Below are 18,416 nucleotides of genomic sequence, written 5' to 3'. Positions count from 1 at the left end.
TAATTTGAATCCCCTGGCGACCATGCTGGTGGGTAATTGGATTACAGCTGGATGTTGGTGTGTTTAACAGACGCACGCAGTAATCCAACTTGGCACAAATGACGTCATATATATAGAAAGCCTGCGGGACCCATAAACATGTATGGGTCTCACATTACAGAGCCTATGTGCATGTCCCATATATGTACTGGTTTGGGGCCTTTTTCAGCTGAACACATAACACCGCAGCGAAACACAACGAATGCAGAGCTATTGCCACACTCACTCAGTCAGTCAGTCAGTCAGTCAGTCAGTCAGTCAGTCAGTCAGTCAGTCAGTCAGTCAGTCAGTCAGTCAGTCAGTCACTCACTCACTCACTCACTCACTCACTCACTCACTCACTCACTCACTCACTCTCTCTCTCCCATAGCTTAGTCAGCCACAGCAGCACAGAAAAAATCAAGGGCCAATTACCTGATTAAGAAATCAAATCAATGAAATAAATTATGAAAGAATGCCAGCAGGACAAGGGTTAACTTAAAGCAACAATGAAAAATGCTGATGACAGATGTTTAATCAAAATTACTCTATTCCAAGACCATATACTATTCATCCAGATTTTGTTTGTATTAAAAGGAGCTCACATTAAATCCTACAAAGCTGATCTGTACAACATAAGAAGCATGACAACACTTCCCATGAAGATATCTTCAAGTTAAAAGTTCATCTATATGTTGTTTAACTACTTTATGGACAAAACTTTCCTTGGCAAAGTTAGGTAATGTTCATACATGTATATCTTCAAGTTAGATTAAGCTACAGAAATCAATAATTGATTTTTTTTACCTCCTTTGTGTAGAGGGGGACATCCTTGAATGGATTAACAGCCACCAAAATATCACCAACATACGTCTGAAAAAATGATTTGAAATTTCTGATGGTTAAATCACTCTGGGAATAAAAACTATCTTTCTAACTATAAAGCAAGTTATGTTTTATCATACTGTTGTCCTAAAGAAAAGCATCTATATTAGACGAAGTGACTCTGGTTATTCATTCTATCCGTTCTATTCAATCATAGAGTAACCAGCGTAGGCTTAACCTTAAGCACACTGAAGTAGCCATTTGGCACCACATTCTCTATTGTTTACAGAGTTAGGCAGCAGGGAGAAGGTTAAGGAAACCATTATGATAGTGATTAAACAAGTTACTGAACGCCTTGTTTTATATCCAACATTTGAAGAAAAAAAGTTGGAGCTAATGTTTGAACGTCAGCACACTTATTACTCACGTAAATTCTATCGGCAGCGTATCTGGCTTTTAACTCCTGTAGCAAAACGTCTTCGTCCAGGTTGGGTAGTGACGTCAGATCTGAGACACGTCCAGGTATGTAGTCCTCTCCCTGTCTTAGACCGTCTGAGCTTTGCATCTTGTTTGCCTCTTATCTTGGAGTTACTTTATCCTGAAAGGTGTTTATCTCATCAGAATCAGGCGCCAGCGAAGCCCAGTCAGGGACGTCTACCCTCGGGCGAAGTGCGGGATCCAAAGCACAGGTCAAACTATCGATTGAAAGTTTTACTGGGGAGGGGTGGAACACCAGGACTGTCTATATACCCCTGGGCTGGACGGTCCCTGAACACAGAAACACAGGGACTATCTTCTAACGACTAAAATTGACCAAATGTGTTGCTCTCTACTTTGCAAAATGTTCACTCCACCCCTGTAGGTAAATAACCAACTTCAAATAGACCGCACAGCGCGTCCACAAATGTGCAAACAGGTGTGCGTGTGTTCAGCTTTCATATGACGGTGACGCGAAGTCACACCTGACTGATTGTAAACACGAATACTTGCACGACCTTTGACCGCTTAAAAGGGCGGTGTCCCTTTTTTCATGCCCTGAAGGTAACAATAATGTCGCGGTTTGTCCACCAGCTAAATTCTAGCCAGACAGCACACAGGTGGTCGTAGGCACTGACTTCTTCCAATGACGCGTTGTTATTTCTTGAAGTTTTTTTTATTTAGTTTCAAATAGATGTAATAAACACAAACAAAAATTACACAAAAGGCAAATGCTACGAACGGTGTTGAATAATCTATTACGGGTTTTTATTGAGAGCGTGTCAACGTAGTAGGTGGTTGATTTCATAAGGACAGACAATATTTAAGTTCAGGTGGGGATTTCGAACGGTTTGTCAAGGTTACTTCCATAAATCGTTTGGAAATGAACCGTGACACAAAAAATACCACAGCATAGGCATCTGACGTCTTGCACAAGTGACGATATTTAATGAGTTTGCAAGTGACTGGTGGACTAATATACATCACTTTACCAACATTAAGGATGCACCCAGTAAATACCGATGTTGCTATATGCGCTACGTAGCCTTTCCCCACTATTGGTCGGACATTCTGACTCCTACGACCTTTTATCAAAACTGTGCATACACTCGTCAGCCACCAGAGGTCACGTATCAGAAGTGCGAGACATACACAAGACTCTACGCACATGTTACGTCTAAAGTGTTCTAAGACATTCTACCTCTTTAAAGTGCTTCATAGTCGATCCTCTCTCGTATTGATGACCATAGATACGATGTGCAATGCTTGGTCCCACTGAATTATGAATAACGTTTTCCTGACTTTTTACCACATCATCACGCACAATCTGATGACACTAACAGTTCACTTACGACTCAAGATCATGAAGAATCCGACATGAAAGGCTTCTAACACCTATGAAATAGTTTGTCTAAAGGGTGCTGGTAAAATCGTGCTGTACCTAGGTATGGCTGGAGTGTTCCTGACTTTGATACATTGCATCTAGTGTATAGGGCACAACCTGATCCAAACGAGATGTTAAAGCGCCCTTTTCAGGGATTCACCTGGGATTTATCTTGTCTTTTTGATCGATTGTTACGCAATAGTGTGGCGTCTGGTACTTGATACAGTTTAGGCTCTTAACACTTACGCCTACAAAACTGCATCTTTTAAAACCATTTGCGAGGGAAATGGCCCGAAAAGATGTGCTATTCCAAACACAATTGCTAGTTATTGATATACTGTTACGCAACTTTACGACGATGATACGCGTACTGTAGATAGACAACTTACCATAAGAGTGCGGTACGAATATGTCGATCTCTCTTGCGAACACTTATGAAACTTATGAATCGGTATGTGTTCAATCTCTTAGCTGCAATGTTGTAGTGTTCGTGTGATAATTCCACGGTCAGACTAGTTCATTTGCAAAAGTGGCCTCTTACTCGTAGTAACGAATGCTAGGGTCACATGTCCAGAGCGGGGCCCGTCCGGGTTACTTGCGGGAACGAAAAATATGATCTTAAAGACAACAAAGCGCTAATAATTTACTCCTTACCATTAGTTATGTATATTCGTGATAAGCATTTTTTCGTTTTTGTTTTTTTTTAACAGCGCGGTCGAGTCCCGGCTTGGAAGTGTGACCGTATCATAGACTCAGGTACTAGGCATCACTCATAATTGTGTGAAGGAATTGAAAATAAAAGACGTTGCTGAATGTAACTCAAGAGGAAACTTGTTTTGTTGACGAGGGAATCTAATGATATGGACAGTAATTGAAAAACTGATTACAACCTTTAAAAGAACAGAAAGAATGTTGTAAGTCACTCGAAAACTAGCTAGTTTATGCTAGGGTCACATTTCCCAACCGGGGCCCGGCCGTGCTGTTTGCGGAAACAGACAATTAAAGTGCATATCAATAGATATGCACAAGGTATGTTCTTAGATAATGTTTGGTATGTATTGTGCTTTTTATTGTCTTTTATGTCATTTTTTCGTTCCCAAAGACCGCCCGGCCGGGCCCCTGATTGGAAATGTGACCTAAGCATTAATGGTAGAGCCAGGGCCGAAGAGATGGGTCCAAGTCCGTGTTACGCTAGGGTCAACCCGGTGCCAGGTCATGTAGTTTACGGTTATGAAAAGTACGAAATAAAAGACAACAAAACAGGCAAACCATAAAAGAATAGTTATGAGCATAATCTGTGTGTTTTTATTGAAATGCATTTTCATTTTTTGTTTCCGCAAACAGCCAGACCGGGCCCCGGATTAAAAATGTGACCCTAGCATAACGGGACGAATCAAACTGGAGAGTTCACAGCACGTGTTCGTAAAGAGTCCGACTGCTGACAGACTGGATGCCTGGAGGTTCGCGGGACTCTGACCTGGCGATCGTCGTCAGTCGTCCCATCTCCGTGCCGTCGTGTCTGGTGGTGTTTCTCGCCTTTTGGGTCTCTTTCCGCCGTCCAATGATGCTGGACAGGCAGTCAGACTTGGTGTTGAAGTACAGAAAGACGAACGGGTTGGTCGCTGTGTTGGCGCTGGCGAAGATCCCCAAAACTCCAACGACCTGCGTAAAGAGAAAATTGGAAACAAATCAAAACCATGCAATTGCAATTGCCGTTTGGACGCAATATTCACCTACTTCGCTATACATATATGGAATGGTTAGTATGGATGGCATTTCAAACAGGGGTTGGTATTCATTGATATGTAACAATATTCTGGTTCCTTTGTTATATTTCCAAATCACATCACTGACACCTACCAGACAGAATGGTTCAAACAGTGGGCAACGTAGCTAACGAGGCATCTTCCTGTACCAATTGCAACTTTTGGCTAAACCCGAAGCCTAGTTAACGTTTACTTTGAGAAAGTCACCAAGAGTCACGCCAATCACTGCTCCCAGTTGATGAGACGTAGTGTCAGATTAAAAGGCTTAATGTTAGACAGTGAAAGTCACTCACTCTCATGTCCAGCGTTGCTGGATCTCCAAACGCCATCCACATCTCCACGATAAAGTACGGCGTCCCGCAGATGATGAACGTCAGGATGATCACCATCGTCATCTTCAGCGTCTTCATCTTCGCGCGGATCATCGCCTCGTTGTTGTTGCTCTGGATGTAAATCCTGTTGTGTCTCTTGGTGGACAGCGGGGACTTCCCGTCCCTCACCCTGTCGGAGATCTTCTTCAGGATCCTGGCGTAGACAACGATGATGATGAGCAGAGGGACGGAGAACAGCACCATTGCCACGTACGTGATGTACGCCTGCAGGTGCCATCTGTCCACCTCGCCGAAGATCGCCTTGCAGAAGCTTTCACCTGTCGGCAACGTTACTTCTCTGAAGATGTAGGCTTGTGGTAGGGAGCAGAGCAGGGCGACAGAGTACGCGGCGAGGATCATCCGTTTCGCCGGCAGTGCCACCTTCATGGGGCTGCGGATGGCGTGGTGGCGATCGATGGCAATCACCACCAGCATGTTGCTGGACGCCATCAGCCCCAGAGCCTGTCCGACCTTGATGACTTTACACATGACGTTTCCGGCGTACCATCGCTCTTCCAGAGACTCCCAGATGATCTGAGTCAGCATCGTCACGGTCACCACCGACAGGTCGGCGATGGCTAGACCGAGGATCAGGTAGTTCACGTTGGACTTGCGACGGCGATTTCGCCACATCCAGGCGAAGACCAGCATGTTTCCGACGACACCGAACACTACCATGATGGACAGCGTGAGGATGCGGACGTTCGCATCGTGTTTGAGAGTTAGCGATGCAAGTGTTGGGGTGACGTTCGATGGAAGCGTGTCATTGTCATCGAAGTAATAGTCGTCATGGAACGGGCCGGCGGCTGAGCGGTTCCCCATACGGCTGGAATTCGCCATGGTTGTACCTGAAAGGAAGCACAACGGTCAATGGTCATATTGCACGGTGTCAATCGCAATATAAAGCACAGCGGCGACAAATGGACTTGGTACACTTGCAAAAAAGGGGTGCTTACTTGTAAATATAACATGGCATACTGCTACTATATTTGAACTTTGTAATTCTTACAACAAGTCATATAGAATTTGTGTGAACGAAAATCAAAGAAGATATCCTTGTAAGTCATCTTGGCCATACACAAGGTTCAGACATATACTAGTATTACGGACACATCCACTATTTTCAAACAACGTTTATTGGACATAGTACAGAACCCTATGTGACAGCAGCGCGCGGGCTGATTGACACTCCGATTCCACGTACATTTAAAGCTTGGGGCAATTCATTCTCTACGCGCAACAGTAAACGCTAATGAATCAAAGCATCTCTTGGCCGCTACTCTGCAAGGCTTTAAATGAACAAAGACAATGCACAACATTTTGTTCATTAGAAACACGAATAGGGTACTTAATCATTCGGAGTCCACGGTCCAAGTTAATATCCCACTAAAATTGAGGCAGTCGATCAACTTCAGTTCTTATAGTCAACCGTTAGCCAAAGGAAATTCCGATAGGTATCCTGGAATGGTGGCAGTGCTATCCTTCTGACTATCCCATTTGGGAATCTTGTTCAATACGACAATGTTATGTAAAGGTAACCCGTTACATTACTGGAGGCCAAAAAGCCTAAGCTAGGATAGCCAAGGCTTAGGCAGGACAACTAAGCCGAGATGAATTTGATGCGATCAATTGTTTTGACGAGCGCGTGCGAAGATTGATGTGGTTTTTTTTAAGATTCCTTAAGGAGCCATTTCATCACGCAGTTGGTAAGTACAAATACAAGGAAAGGGTGATAAACATTTCCATTAAGTACGTTCCTAAGCTCAAAATCCATCGAATGCTGAGCAGTTTTATAGAACGCTATCAGAAAATGAGATCTGGATTCCATCATCCAGACAGGCGTGAAATATAGACCGGATGGTGGGTCTGACGCAAGGGTCTCGAGAGTGAGTCCTGGGAAATTAGTCACATTTTGTGTGTCCGATGTTTCATCTAAAGCACGCACATCTGTTATAGCAACGATGAAGTGATATATGTTACACAATGTGGTACATGATATGGAAAAAGATACAAAAAAGATACCAAAATAGATAACCAGTTCATTTTCTGTATCAGAATCCGCTGTACCTGCAATTGCAATCTTCTCAAAAGGAGTGAAAGACAAATACGTCACAAGTAAGGTCCAAAGCAATAATATACTCACTTCATACAGATTTTGAGACAAAAAAAGGAACTAACTATACCATGCGCAATGAGTAACATTTTCTTAAATGGTATGAGTTCAAAGAAAACATTGATCGATTGATGCAGATGCATTGAGTGACAGGCAGTACTTCAAGTGACTTCCATTGAGCATTCCGACTTATGCTTATGCTTGTATTGCATATACTTCTTGTGCATGTGAATTACGTGCCACTTTGTCAAATACCCAGATCATGTATAAAGTATTGTATGTGACTTCCGTTGAGCTCACAAAGTCACCCTGAAGCTCGTATTGTATGTGACTCACGTGGAATACGTGACACTTCAGACTTTGGCAAGTTCCCAAACCATGCACGACATTGAAACTGAGAATCCAAAGATCAGCAATGCCAACCTCTAACAACGTCATGTTGATCTAGATGGAAAATATGTATAGAATATAAAAGTTGTCAACCTGGTTGCAGAGGAATCCCTGTTTCATGCTGCAGAGGGTTCTTTTTTCATCTTATGTAGTTGGAAACATTCATTCATTTGGCAGGCTATGCGCATAGTATCATTTAGCGATGCTCTACATGTTGAAACAGCCAGATCGAATTTCCCAGGGTGGCCTAACAAATGTGTGAAAGTGAAACACAAAAGCCTGAAAGTGTTGTCAAGCGTAACTGAAACACAAAAGTTGAGACTGTCCTCAAGCTGAACTGAAACCCAAAAAGTTTTAGACTGTCCTCAAGCTGAACTGAAACACAAAAATTTGAGAGTATCCTCAAGCTGAACTGACTTTGGCTTTGACTTTAACTGAAACATATAGGTGTGAGAGTGTCCTCAAGGCTCTAGCTGAACTGAAACATATAGATGTGAGATTGTCCTCAAGCTGAACTGCCCCTCGGCATCATTCTCCACACACGCGCAACAGCGGCCTTGTCCAAAAATAGCCCTATCGCACACGGCCCATTTAGTACGACCACTCAGTGGACTTCATCGATATTGGAAGACTGGCGCCTAGAAGAGACGCGCAAGTACAACCATTAGGCTTCCCATTATCTGGTACAAGGTGATCCTCAAAAACTTTTTGAACGACACCGGCAATCGTTACTTCGTCGATTTTGTAACATGAGACAATCATAGGACGCAAAAGTAAGAACCCTTTCATTATTGAGTCTAAGAATGTTGCAGTCTTAAGTCCATGGGAATATCAATAGGCATCGGCTGCAATTTTCCTTATCGTGGATCGCAGATTGATGTTACGAAGCACAGAGGATGAAAGAGGTGTAAAATCCAGTTTAGTAGATTGGATGGCAGTAAGGAGAAACTATGGACTATTGCCTAGTGAAGTAATGCTTTTTGAATCATTATTTGGCGCTAGAAAGCTCAAGTGCCGTCCAGAAACATTGTGTGAAAGTCAAAGAACTTTAAAGCATTTCTAGCCGATCTTCACGGCATTTAAGTTCTCTAAAACTAACTAAAACTTTCCTGACAACTGATCCTTGGACATTTAAGAGTTGCACTAAAAAAGGTTTTCCAATAATTTTGGATAATAAACTTTGTTGGGTCAATCGAGAGGGGTTATGGCTGACTTAAACGACATCCAGGAATCTTTTCATTGCGTATTATAGTTTCAAAACGAGCAAGCGTCATTGGGGCCGTGATCCTGAAGACCGGGGATAGATCCAGAACGACCAGTCAAATGTTGTTTAGGTTTTACTGCTACCATTAGTCTTCTCCATGGTATTGGCGAAGGAAGGGCCATCAGGTGATATAACAAATGTTGATCATATATCTTATTTATCCTCCATCTAGTTATCTAATGAGGCACATAAATACCCGCTGTTCATGGTATACGTTACTTACTGAGCATAACAACGCCGTCAATAATGTAGAAAGTGAAGTAGTTCGTACATGATGAGTCCCAAATGACATTGTTTCGTGTTTTCCTGGGATTTCATCAATAAAGTGAAATCGGATTCCACCTCATTAAATTTGGGGTGATTCCTCTGTTTGGAACAGAGCCGAAGGCAATGGCGTATACATGTGACTAATAAACCTCGCTCAAGTGGTATGCTGTTAAAAAAAAGGTTTCTCAGAAGCAAAAGCATAAATCTACGGCTGTTTCAAACTTCCATCGTCTTACATTACTTTAGCTGCTTTGGTTTGATACGATTAGATTACATGAAATACGATTATATGGGATTAGATAAAACCTGTTATTAGGTAGACAGACGCCGTTTGATGCAGGTGCAATTACCAGGCACGGATGGACTATATGAAAATGGGATATCCAAGTATTTCAAATCTACGCGTAATTGGTTTCAACAAATTAGAAAATCTCTAGGCCGACAGCTGTATTTCATTCAAAGCAAAATGAAACGGGAAGGAAGCGCGTGATGAGAATCGTAAAATCGGCTATGAGACCTCACTACGGACAGCCAGTTCACTTCAGGTGTGTTACGCCAAAGGGAATCTGCTTTGGCCTCTTAAAGGGTGACTCAACCGCAGAGGAAAGTGTTCTGGATCTGCAGATAATATTTTTGGGAATCCCAAAACACAATTGTATTGGCAACTTAACATTGAATTTAGACTAGGCGGCAGTTGCATTATACAATATCAATATTCTGATAGTCCCCAGAGTATCTTTCAGATAAAGTACAGCCATGCGAAACATTATATTAACAACCAACAACTATTGGCCAAACTTTAAGTAAGGACGATGCTAAGAAAGTATTGGTTAAGTTTACAAATTACTTCTGGATACCTGTTTGTCAATTCATAGCCTTAGCATTTCCATTTTCTACTTGCCTTGGATCAAAAATTGACTTTGATCTCTGGCATTCATCCCATTGAAACCCAAACTTAAAATTTGAAAACACTGCCTTTTTAGAAAAATAGACATCACCTGAAGCAGAGTAGACATATAGTTGTCTACAATCTAGGTTGCATTTAATCTAAACAGGCAGAACGGCCTTTTGGATTTTGCCTTGAGCACGTGGCTAATGAAAGTTCTGATAGAAGGCACGGTGGTCTACAAGATAAGGCCCATTCCACGTACAAGTTTAAACATGACTGATTCATCAGTATGGACGTCAAGTTGGTAACCTTCCAAAATAGAATCAGGAAGAACATACGTACAGGTGTGTAACCATCTAACTCTAAGACAGAGTAGGTAAAAATCGGGCCCGGCTTTTTCACCTTCGCCGAGAAGGTTATGTTTTGCTTTGTTTTAGTTTGCTTTTGGACAGACTTGGCACTGCACTCAAATTTAGTCTCTAATATTGCCAAACTATGCATACAAGGAGACACAGCTCAGTTAACTATATATATGATGTTTCATAACAGTAAAAGTTGCTGTTGCTCTCCTGGGGATAGATCCTGGCAGCGTCCCGCATCGGTATTCAACAGGACGACGTGATTGCAGTGCCATCATTACATTGAATTACGTTTCCCAAGAGTCCACATGCTGTGGGGACCTTAATAATCAGGTAAAGACTACCAAGCGTAGATGAATGCCATCAAGGGGATTCGGTTGGCAGCGAGTCCGTAAATGATAGTAGGCAATAACAATCTTAAGAGTGACGAAACGTTCCCCTGGTAAGTACATGTATATTCATATTCTGTAATAAGTCATAATCAGGCGCTGCTTACGTCAAAATTTAATTAACAAGTATTAATCTGTCATAGGAAACTAGCCTAGTGTTATAAGGCGTTATCCCACAGTAACAGTGTTAAGACTAATACTTATATATGTGTTAAAAAGTTTACTTTTAAGCTTACTGTCAAATTAATCAACTACAACCTTAACGACTGTATGTTGGATGACTAACTGGGCACCATGGCTTAATTAATGCACTGTCATTAATCTAAGCCGTAGGAACCTGTACCGACGTCGTGTACTTGTTAGAGGTGTGTCGTTTTAAGCCATGATTATACAGACGGATCGGGAGTAGTTCCAAATACAGTACTTTACGTGTATTGAAGCCTGGAGATATGATTAAATTGTCTTAACTTGGCATGAACGGATGTTCGGCGTTGGTGTCAAATACAGCACTTTACGGTTGATGAAGCCTGGAGGTATGATTCAGTTGTCATACGGTGTTTTGTACAGATGTTTGAATTAATGACAAATACAGCTCTTAACGTATTTTGAAGCCTGGAGATGTGATTAAGTTGTCATGACTTGGCATGTACAGATGTTTGGGCTGGGGTAAATGGTGTGAAACGGTCCCGTACCCCATTTGTCCTGGGAGGGGGGTAATGTACCACCACTGAACGTTATATACCACCAATGAACATCAACGTTGGTGCCTGCAGAAGGAGTTCAGGGAGCGTGGGTGTGGTTCCTCATTTATCTTGGGGGGTAATATACCATTACCGAACGTTAACGTTTGTGCCCACAGAGGAAGTCAATTTCTTACTTTGCCAAAGTGCTGAAGGTGGGCAGATAAATTGCTTTTTTAAAAAACGAGCCCGATCTAGCTCTGCATGCTAGAAGGTATCTTGAATGATGTCCAGACCTGTAACCAATCTACGTGTTTGTTACAGCATGGCAATTTGGACTGGGGTAATTTTTCGTGCTAAGAGGTGATCAATAAGCCCCCCTCCCCATTCCAGTAGACTGCGATCGCGCTGCGACCTCACTGAGACCTACTTGATTTTGTGTAACCCTTGACTTCATCCTTAGAATATCATGGAAGATGTAAAAGTATTACTGATAAGACAACAAAAGACATTAAGCGTAAAAAGATTTTTCATCTGTGGAATTCGTTGAGCGCTCTGTCAAATCGCTCGGGCGCAGCGAGGTCACCGCGCTAGTGGAAGAGGGTGTAAGCTGGTGATTGCCTGCGTCTGGCTTAGCTAGGTCTTCCAAGATGAAATTGAAAGGAGGAACACTACATTAAGATTTTGTCGATTTTCCATGGTATACGTGTGCTACATCGATCTTAAGCCCCTTCTCTTTACAAGACGTCCAGACTGCATACATAGTACAGTTTCTCCTGTCCTTTTCCTATCACTTTTTCTTGTCATTCTTTCGATCCCTCTCGATCCGGCATCCGGCTTTTGCACAAGGCAGTCACAAAAGCTCAGCGCAGCTGCAAATATAAAAAATTCATTTTCTCGCGAAAGCCCCTACTATTACACTTAGTGATGGAAATTCTATTATTTGGCGTCATCTGCACCTGCAGTCCGAGAAACTTAATATTTTAGCTGGCGCCAATTTCTCTGACAGGCTCAACGTGCCAGTTGGCAGCGATTCCGTAAAAGATAGTAGGCAATAACAATTATGAGAGTGACAAAGCGTTCCCCTGGTAGATGTCTTTACCTTTACATTCTGTAATATGTTTATACTGCCAGGCACTGCCTACGTCAAAGTTTAATAAACAAGTATAATCTGCAGTATGGAACCAGGCTAGTGCTATAGGACGTTATCAAACAGTAATGGTGTTATAGTTTAGATATATGTGTAAAAAGTGCTAATCTGCAGTATGAAACCAGGCTAGTGTTATAAGACATTATTATACAGTAGTAGTGTCATAATTTGGAAATGTGTAAAAAGTTTACTTTTAAGCTTACTGTCCTTTAAAAAAAATCAACTACAAGCTTTACGAGTGTATGTTGGATGACTAACTGGCCACCATGGCTTAATGAATGCACTGCCATTAATCTAAGCCATAGGAACCTGTACCACCTTCATGTATTTGTAAGAGGTGTGTCGTTTTAAGCCTTGATTATACAGACGGATAGGCAGTAGTTCCAAATACAGCACTTAACGTTTGTTGAAGCCTGGAGATATGATTAAGTTGTCATAACTTGGCATGTACAGATGCTTGGGCTGGGGTAAAATGGTGTGAAACGGTCCCATTCGAATTCCTAATTTTTCTTGGGGAGTAATGTACCACCAGTGAATGTGATATACGTGACCAATGAACGTTAGTGCCTACAGGAAACGCGTGGGTGTGGTTCCTCATTTATCTTGGGGGTAATATACCATTACCGAACGTTAACGTTTGTGCCCACAGAGGAAGTCAATTTCTTACTTTGCCAAAGTCCTGAAGGTGGGTGGATAGATTGCTTTTTCAAAAACGAGCTCGGTCTAGCCATACATGCTAGAAGGCATCTTGAATGATGTGCAGACCTGTAACCTATCTACGTGTTTGTTACAGCATGGCAGTTTGGACTGGGGTAATCTGTCGTGCTGAGAGGTGATCAATACACTACCCCACTCCCCCTTCCACTAGAGGGCGTTCACACTGCGACCTCACTGGGACCTACATTGGTTTTGTGCAACCCTTGACTTCATAATTAGAAGTTCATGCATGATGTAAAAGTATGACTGAAAAGACCAAAAAAGGGCATAAAGCCTAATAAGATCCCTTTTTCATCCATGAAATTCGTTGAGCGCTCTGTCAAGTCAATCGGTCGCAGGGCGGCCGTAGCGAGGTCTAGTGGCGCTAGTGGAAGGGTGTGTAGGAAGTTAATGCTTTCGTCTGCATCGAATAGGTCTTCCAAGGCGCAGCTGATGAAATAAGGGACATTGCATTAAGACTTTAAGATTTGTCGTGGTATATGTCTGCTACATCTTAAGTCCGTTCTCTATATAAGACGCCCAGACTGCATACATAGTGCAGTTTCTCCTGTCCTTTTCCTATCACTTTTTTTCCTTTCCATCCAGCGGGCTCCTGCAAATATCCAACATTCATTTCCTCACAGAAGCCCCTAATATTGCACCTAGTGATGGAAATCCTATTATTCGGCGTCAGCTGCACCTGCAGCTGTTGCAAACTTTGTAACTTAATCCTTTGACAAGCTGGAGCCCCCGTAACAGACGCCAAAGTTCTCTGACAAGCTCACAGTCCACGCCTCTCGCCACCTGGCACAGGCACATAGTGTGGCGTTGCTAATTTCCGTCTCGTAAACGGTCGTCACCTTTTGAAACCGTCGTCGCCTTTTTTTATGTATATCAACATGCTCTAGATGTCCATATTTCGTACCGTACTAGATAAAGCCCCCCTCTCACTGGACCCGCGGCACGCTAGCAGCGTCGCTGCATCCTAAACTGGATTTATGTTACCCTTGACTTTATATTGGGAATATCATTCAAAACGTACAAGTACGACCAAAAAGACAACAAAACACACAAAGCTTAAAAAGATTCGTTTTTTGTCGATTGAGTGCTTTGTCAATTCGATCGGCCGCAGCGACGCCGCCAGCGTGCCGCGGGTCCAATGAGAGGGGAGCTTTAGGGCGTAGGTTTTCTAATGCTTTGGTCACAATTGGAAAAAGGGACCCTGCCGGTTAGTTCACGGATTGTTTTTGGCACTTTCGTGCGTGACCCGTTCGTTGCCCTGTCGGAAACCCTGCGGTTGCCGGGCTATTTTGGGGCCCGACCGGGATCCCGAATCAACTTAAGTCAGACTTAAATCGAAGGCGGGGCCCGCTTACAAACAGACGCCGTGAGCTAATCGTGTTAGCACCGGAAGGGGCCCGAACGGCCTACACCCCCGACGGGCACCGGCGCAATTGGGACCAAAGCATAACTCGGGTTTGAACCCAAGGTGGTGCACATGCCTTTTTTTGATAATTTTCTGACACTTTATCACGATACTGTCATAAATTTGTGATTGAAATGTTGCTTTATATCCGTTTTTGCTTTTTTTCAGGCCCCCGATAAAGTTATGAATTGCTCGGATATGGTATCGCCCGGTCAACGATATAGCAACGATCGTTTCAAATGGTAACGACCATTTCAAATGGCGACGATCGACCGTTTACGAGACGGACACGCGTTGCGGCTCTACCCCCGACAGGGTACTCAATTTCGCATGCATGCGGCAGTATTGGTCTCAATGCCTGGTATAAAGCCTGTCCCCTTGACGGACGGGTAGCTTTGCCGATTCGTTCGAAACGGAAGCAGGGCCCAGCCGTGGCTTACAGACAGATCCTCCTACTATATCATAACCGCATATTTCCCAATGGAACAGAGGGCGTTACTTTCTCCCGGTGCATCAAACTCAGGCCATGAGAACTTGGCATCCTTCTGTTTTGCTTAATCGCGTTAATAGCTAGACAACCATTAATTTATACCCGTCTCTGCCAATAAAAGTACATAGATCAATATACTTGCTGAATAAGCTTCTAAGCTATATGTAATGCACCATGATAATGCTGATATCTGTAAGAGAGTTACCAGACTGTGACACGCTACACATGACGCTCATTCATTCTTTAAGGTCAATAAGGCCAACAAGAGTGTAGTTTCTAGCGATGAAGATGCCGCATATATTTCCTTAAAATTCTATACCATGGTCGGATCCGTAACTGTATTCAGTGAACGTAGCAATCAGGACTTTGTGTGGCTTCCTGTGTTAATAGATTTTTTTAAGCTTCAACGTTCCTTTGACCAACGTAACTATATAACAAGGACCTGTCCCAACATTTTCAAGGCCAATTCCTTATGCTCCCTTTCCACTAGACGGTGATCGCTGAAGCCAGCCTAAGTGGACCCGCAGCAACACACATCCAGTTTAGGACGCAGCAACGTCGCCAGCGTGCCGCGGGTACATTGAGAGGGGGCTTGAGCGACCGTACAGCGACCAAAATTGGATTTGTGAAAACTCTGATTTCATGATTGGAACTGCGACGCACGGGTAAAATACGTGACCTCTACAAACAAAATGGCTGCGCCCAGAATATTACATCCTCATTTTCTGCCCCAAATTAGATACAATATAACTTTGTTGGAGCAGTGTTGCCACTGAATCAAAATTAAATACCAATGTACAATGATTAATATTACTAATAATCAAAATTAGATTTGCAGCGATCGATCGCGCCTCTTGGCGTCTAGTTCGCGTCTATCCCCGCCATGGTGCCAACAGCGATTCTTTTTTATTAAAAAAAAATCGTCATTTCAGGTGACAAATTGGCGCCCATTGGCGACAGATTGGAAGCAATCGGCGCCTGTTTGCGCCAGTTGGAGAATGTCTTTCGCAAACAGGCGCGGCCCAGTGAAATACCCGCTTCACGGAAGGTCGACGTGACGGTTTATTATTCATCCTGGAAGATCAATACGTTAGCTGTCACCCGGGTCGTCGTTACGGAGTCATCATTACCCAGTCCCGGTGGACTGTGACTCTTTAAGGATAAGATTGACGGTTTTTTAATCCCTTTCCTTTGTCTCACACGGTGAAAAATGAGCATATGACCTTGTTGGGACACACTGGTGTTATGTCTTCACCAAATGTCAGGTTTTAAATGGCTCCCCCCAACCTTGGTCAGGCGCAAGATCATTTATATTCAAGTCTTTGGTGACACATTGCTCATATGTACAACTGTTTCATTCAAATGTGAAGACGAGTAAAACACTCAAGAGGTACTCAAGTTAACAACCTTATATAAGACCTGCCACAACAACAACATAAACGGACAAAATAAGCTTAAATGAACGCAATCTAATGTCTTTAAAATGCACAAGAAACAAGTAGTACAAATAAAACATGTTTTTGAAAGCGCAAGTCCGCAACCAAACACTATCAGTAGAATATGACATATTTTGTAGCTGAGTAAGTTAAGGTTTATTTTAGCATAAGACTTTCGTGACTTTCTTATTTCATCATGTGCTTGCAAACACAATCTCCTATTACAAAGATTTAGCTATATAGTCAGCATTTTAAAGTGAATTCGTATTTCAACACAATGCAGTCTTCTTGCCTCTTTCTCCATGGTTGCTCTCCTCCTTCTTTATCATCTTTGTTCTTACTCAGTCTTTAATCATCTTCTTATGTCTCTACCTGATTAAGAATGTTGTCCTTTCGTCTTTTTTCCCGCTGGCTAAATTTCCATTAGTCTATTATAAGAAGAATGTCTGTTTCTGACCCTTACTTCTTTACATGAATAGAAGAAAAAGAAATCCTTACATAATCTTGCATTCGAAAAACCAAAATTTATGGCCTTCGAGGCATACATTGAGCCCCAGAGACCTGCACTAGCACATCAACGCCATTATCCTGGAAAGGTGCATAGGTCATGTTTGCAACAGGATAGAAACGGGCGAAGCATTCTCGTCAAATGCCCCTTAAGTGCTTTTTCACGTCGCGTCTTAAACGTGTTGGTTGCTCTAATACATCTTCGAGACGCTAGGGTATCAGTCCATTACTGTTTTCCCCTTTTTGACCGAAAAGTGTATCAAATTGAGATTTTTGCTACGTAAATTGTAAGGGGATCCTCAATTGATAGCTTTACAGATACATGTACATGTTCTTAAACAGTTCAGTTTAATACGGGAGTCAAGTGGACTCAAAATCAATCTAATACAGGACCATAGAGTCTCCTGTAGGCGAATAGTGCTTTCATTTTGATGGTATGATTCTAGCTTGAGGATACGATAAGGTGAAGTTGAAGATAAAGCTACCAAAATGAGCAGACCGGAACTCTTCGAGGACCATCTACAGGGCCACAGTGTAGTGGGCATCTTTTCAGTTAAACATGCTTATAATTCAACCGAGCTTTCTTAGGGCAAGTACGTGTAGATGTAATCTTGGAAAGATATACAACACTTTCAAGTTAGTTCAAAGAAGTAACTTTAAGACACATTTAATCAAGGCAAGACTGGTCGTGATGTACAGTCTCCTGTTCCCCGTAGCATGCTGGACATCAGCGTGTATTCCGATCGCATAATAGAAGCTCTCTTGTCTAGGCTTAATCCACTTTTGTCACGTTTTGTCGAAGTTTCAGGAGTATGTTCAAACTATGGTTATTACCTTGTTTGTTGTACATGTACTTGCTCCACCCCCCTGGGTCGACAGATGATGATGATGATGATGATGATGAGTTGTACATACACCAACAAAGAGGAACTTTTGTCAACGCTATCAATAAAACGTCGAGGCAAGAAGATGGCATCATGAAGAGATATGAGGCACTTTAAGTTCAAAAAAGGAAAATACATCTGCCAAGACTGGAATTGAGGTACTTCACCCGAATAACCAAAGCTCATTGCATTCGAAAGAATGGCTCTGATGCATGTTTCCTAATTCTCGATACTTCATCAACAGAAAGGAGTAGAATACCAAGACGCCCAACACCAAGAGCAATAGAGAAGTATTCAATCTTAGCCTAATAGCTTAGTCTGCAGATGTAGACTGATGATAATTGAATTGGAAGAAAACAAAAGCAAGCCCCTAAGGGTAACCTTTAAGAAATCCAGCTATCCGAATTTCATTAATATTTCAGTTTTCTATCCACTTTCATCTCTCGTGTGATAAACGTCCGTACCACATGCAATGCAGTGGGAGTGATTTCAAGACAGGATATCTTAATAATTCATCGCTATCAAAAAGCAGCGTGACTTAATTTTTGTTCTCAAGCCAACCTTGATGACATGCTTCAACTATTTCACAGTGAGATTTAATTCCTTACGAAGCTCACTCATTAGGGAGTTGATAG

General features: G+C 42.5%; 2 protein-coding genes across 4 annotated transcripts in view; both read right to left on the bottom strand.

The window, feature by feature from the left end:
- Positions 1–1,814, bottom strand: part of LOC136427893 (myosin-IIIb-like) — a 31,111-nt gene extending 29,297 nt beyond the window's left edge. For both annotated transcript variants that reach the window (XM_066417108.1, XM_066417109.1), the window contains exons 1-2: positions 1,271–1,814; positions 826–891 (exon numbers count right to left, since the gene is read on the bottom strand). In XM_066417108.1, the coding sequence (XP_066273205.1) occupies positions 826–891; positions 1,271–1,408 (204 nt within the window). In that variant the 5' untranslated portion in view covers positions 1,409–1,814. The remainder of the gene's footprint in view (positions 1–825; positions 892–1,270) is intronic.
- Positions 1,815–3,986: 2,172 nt separating this feature from the next.
- LOC136427892 (vasopressin V2 receptor-like) overlaps positions 3,987–18,416 on the bottom strand; it is a 33,893-nt gene continuing 19,463 nt past the window's right edge. For both annotated transcript variants that reach the window (XM_066417107.1, XM_066417106.1), the window contains exons 2-3: positions 4,764–5,689; positions 3,987–4,366 (exon numbers count right to left, since the gene is read on the bottom strand). In XM_066417107.1, the coding sequence (XP_066273204.1) occupies positions 4,112–4,366; positions 4,764–5,681 (1,173 nt within the window). In that variant the 5' untranslated portion in view covers positions 5,682–5,689 and the 3' untranslated portion in view covers positions 3,987–4,111. The remainder of the gene's footprint in view (positions 4,367–4,763; positions 5,690–18,416) is intronic.

The sequence above is a fragment of the Branchiostoma lanceolatum genome, chromosome 2 (genome assembly GCF_035083965.1).
Source record: "Branchiostoma lanceolatum isolate klBraLanc5 chromosome 2, klBraLanc5.hap2, whole genome shotgun sequence".
In the NCBI taxonomy this organism is placed as follows: Eukaryota; Metazoa; Chordata; class Leptocardii; order Amphioxiformes; family Branchiostomatidae; genus Branchiostoma; species Branchiostoma lanceolatum.
Note: the sequence above shows the minus strand (reverse complement) of the source record. Positions and strands in the feature narration are given on the sequence as shown.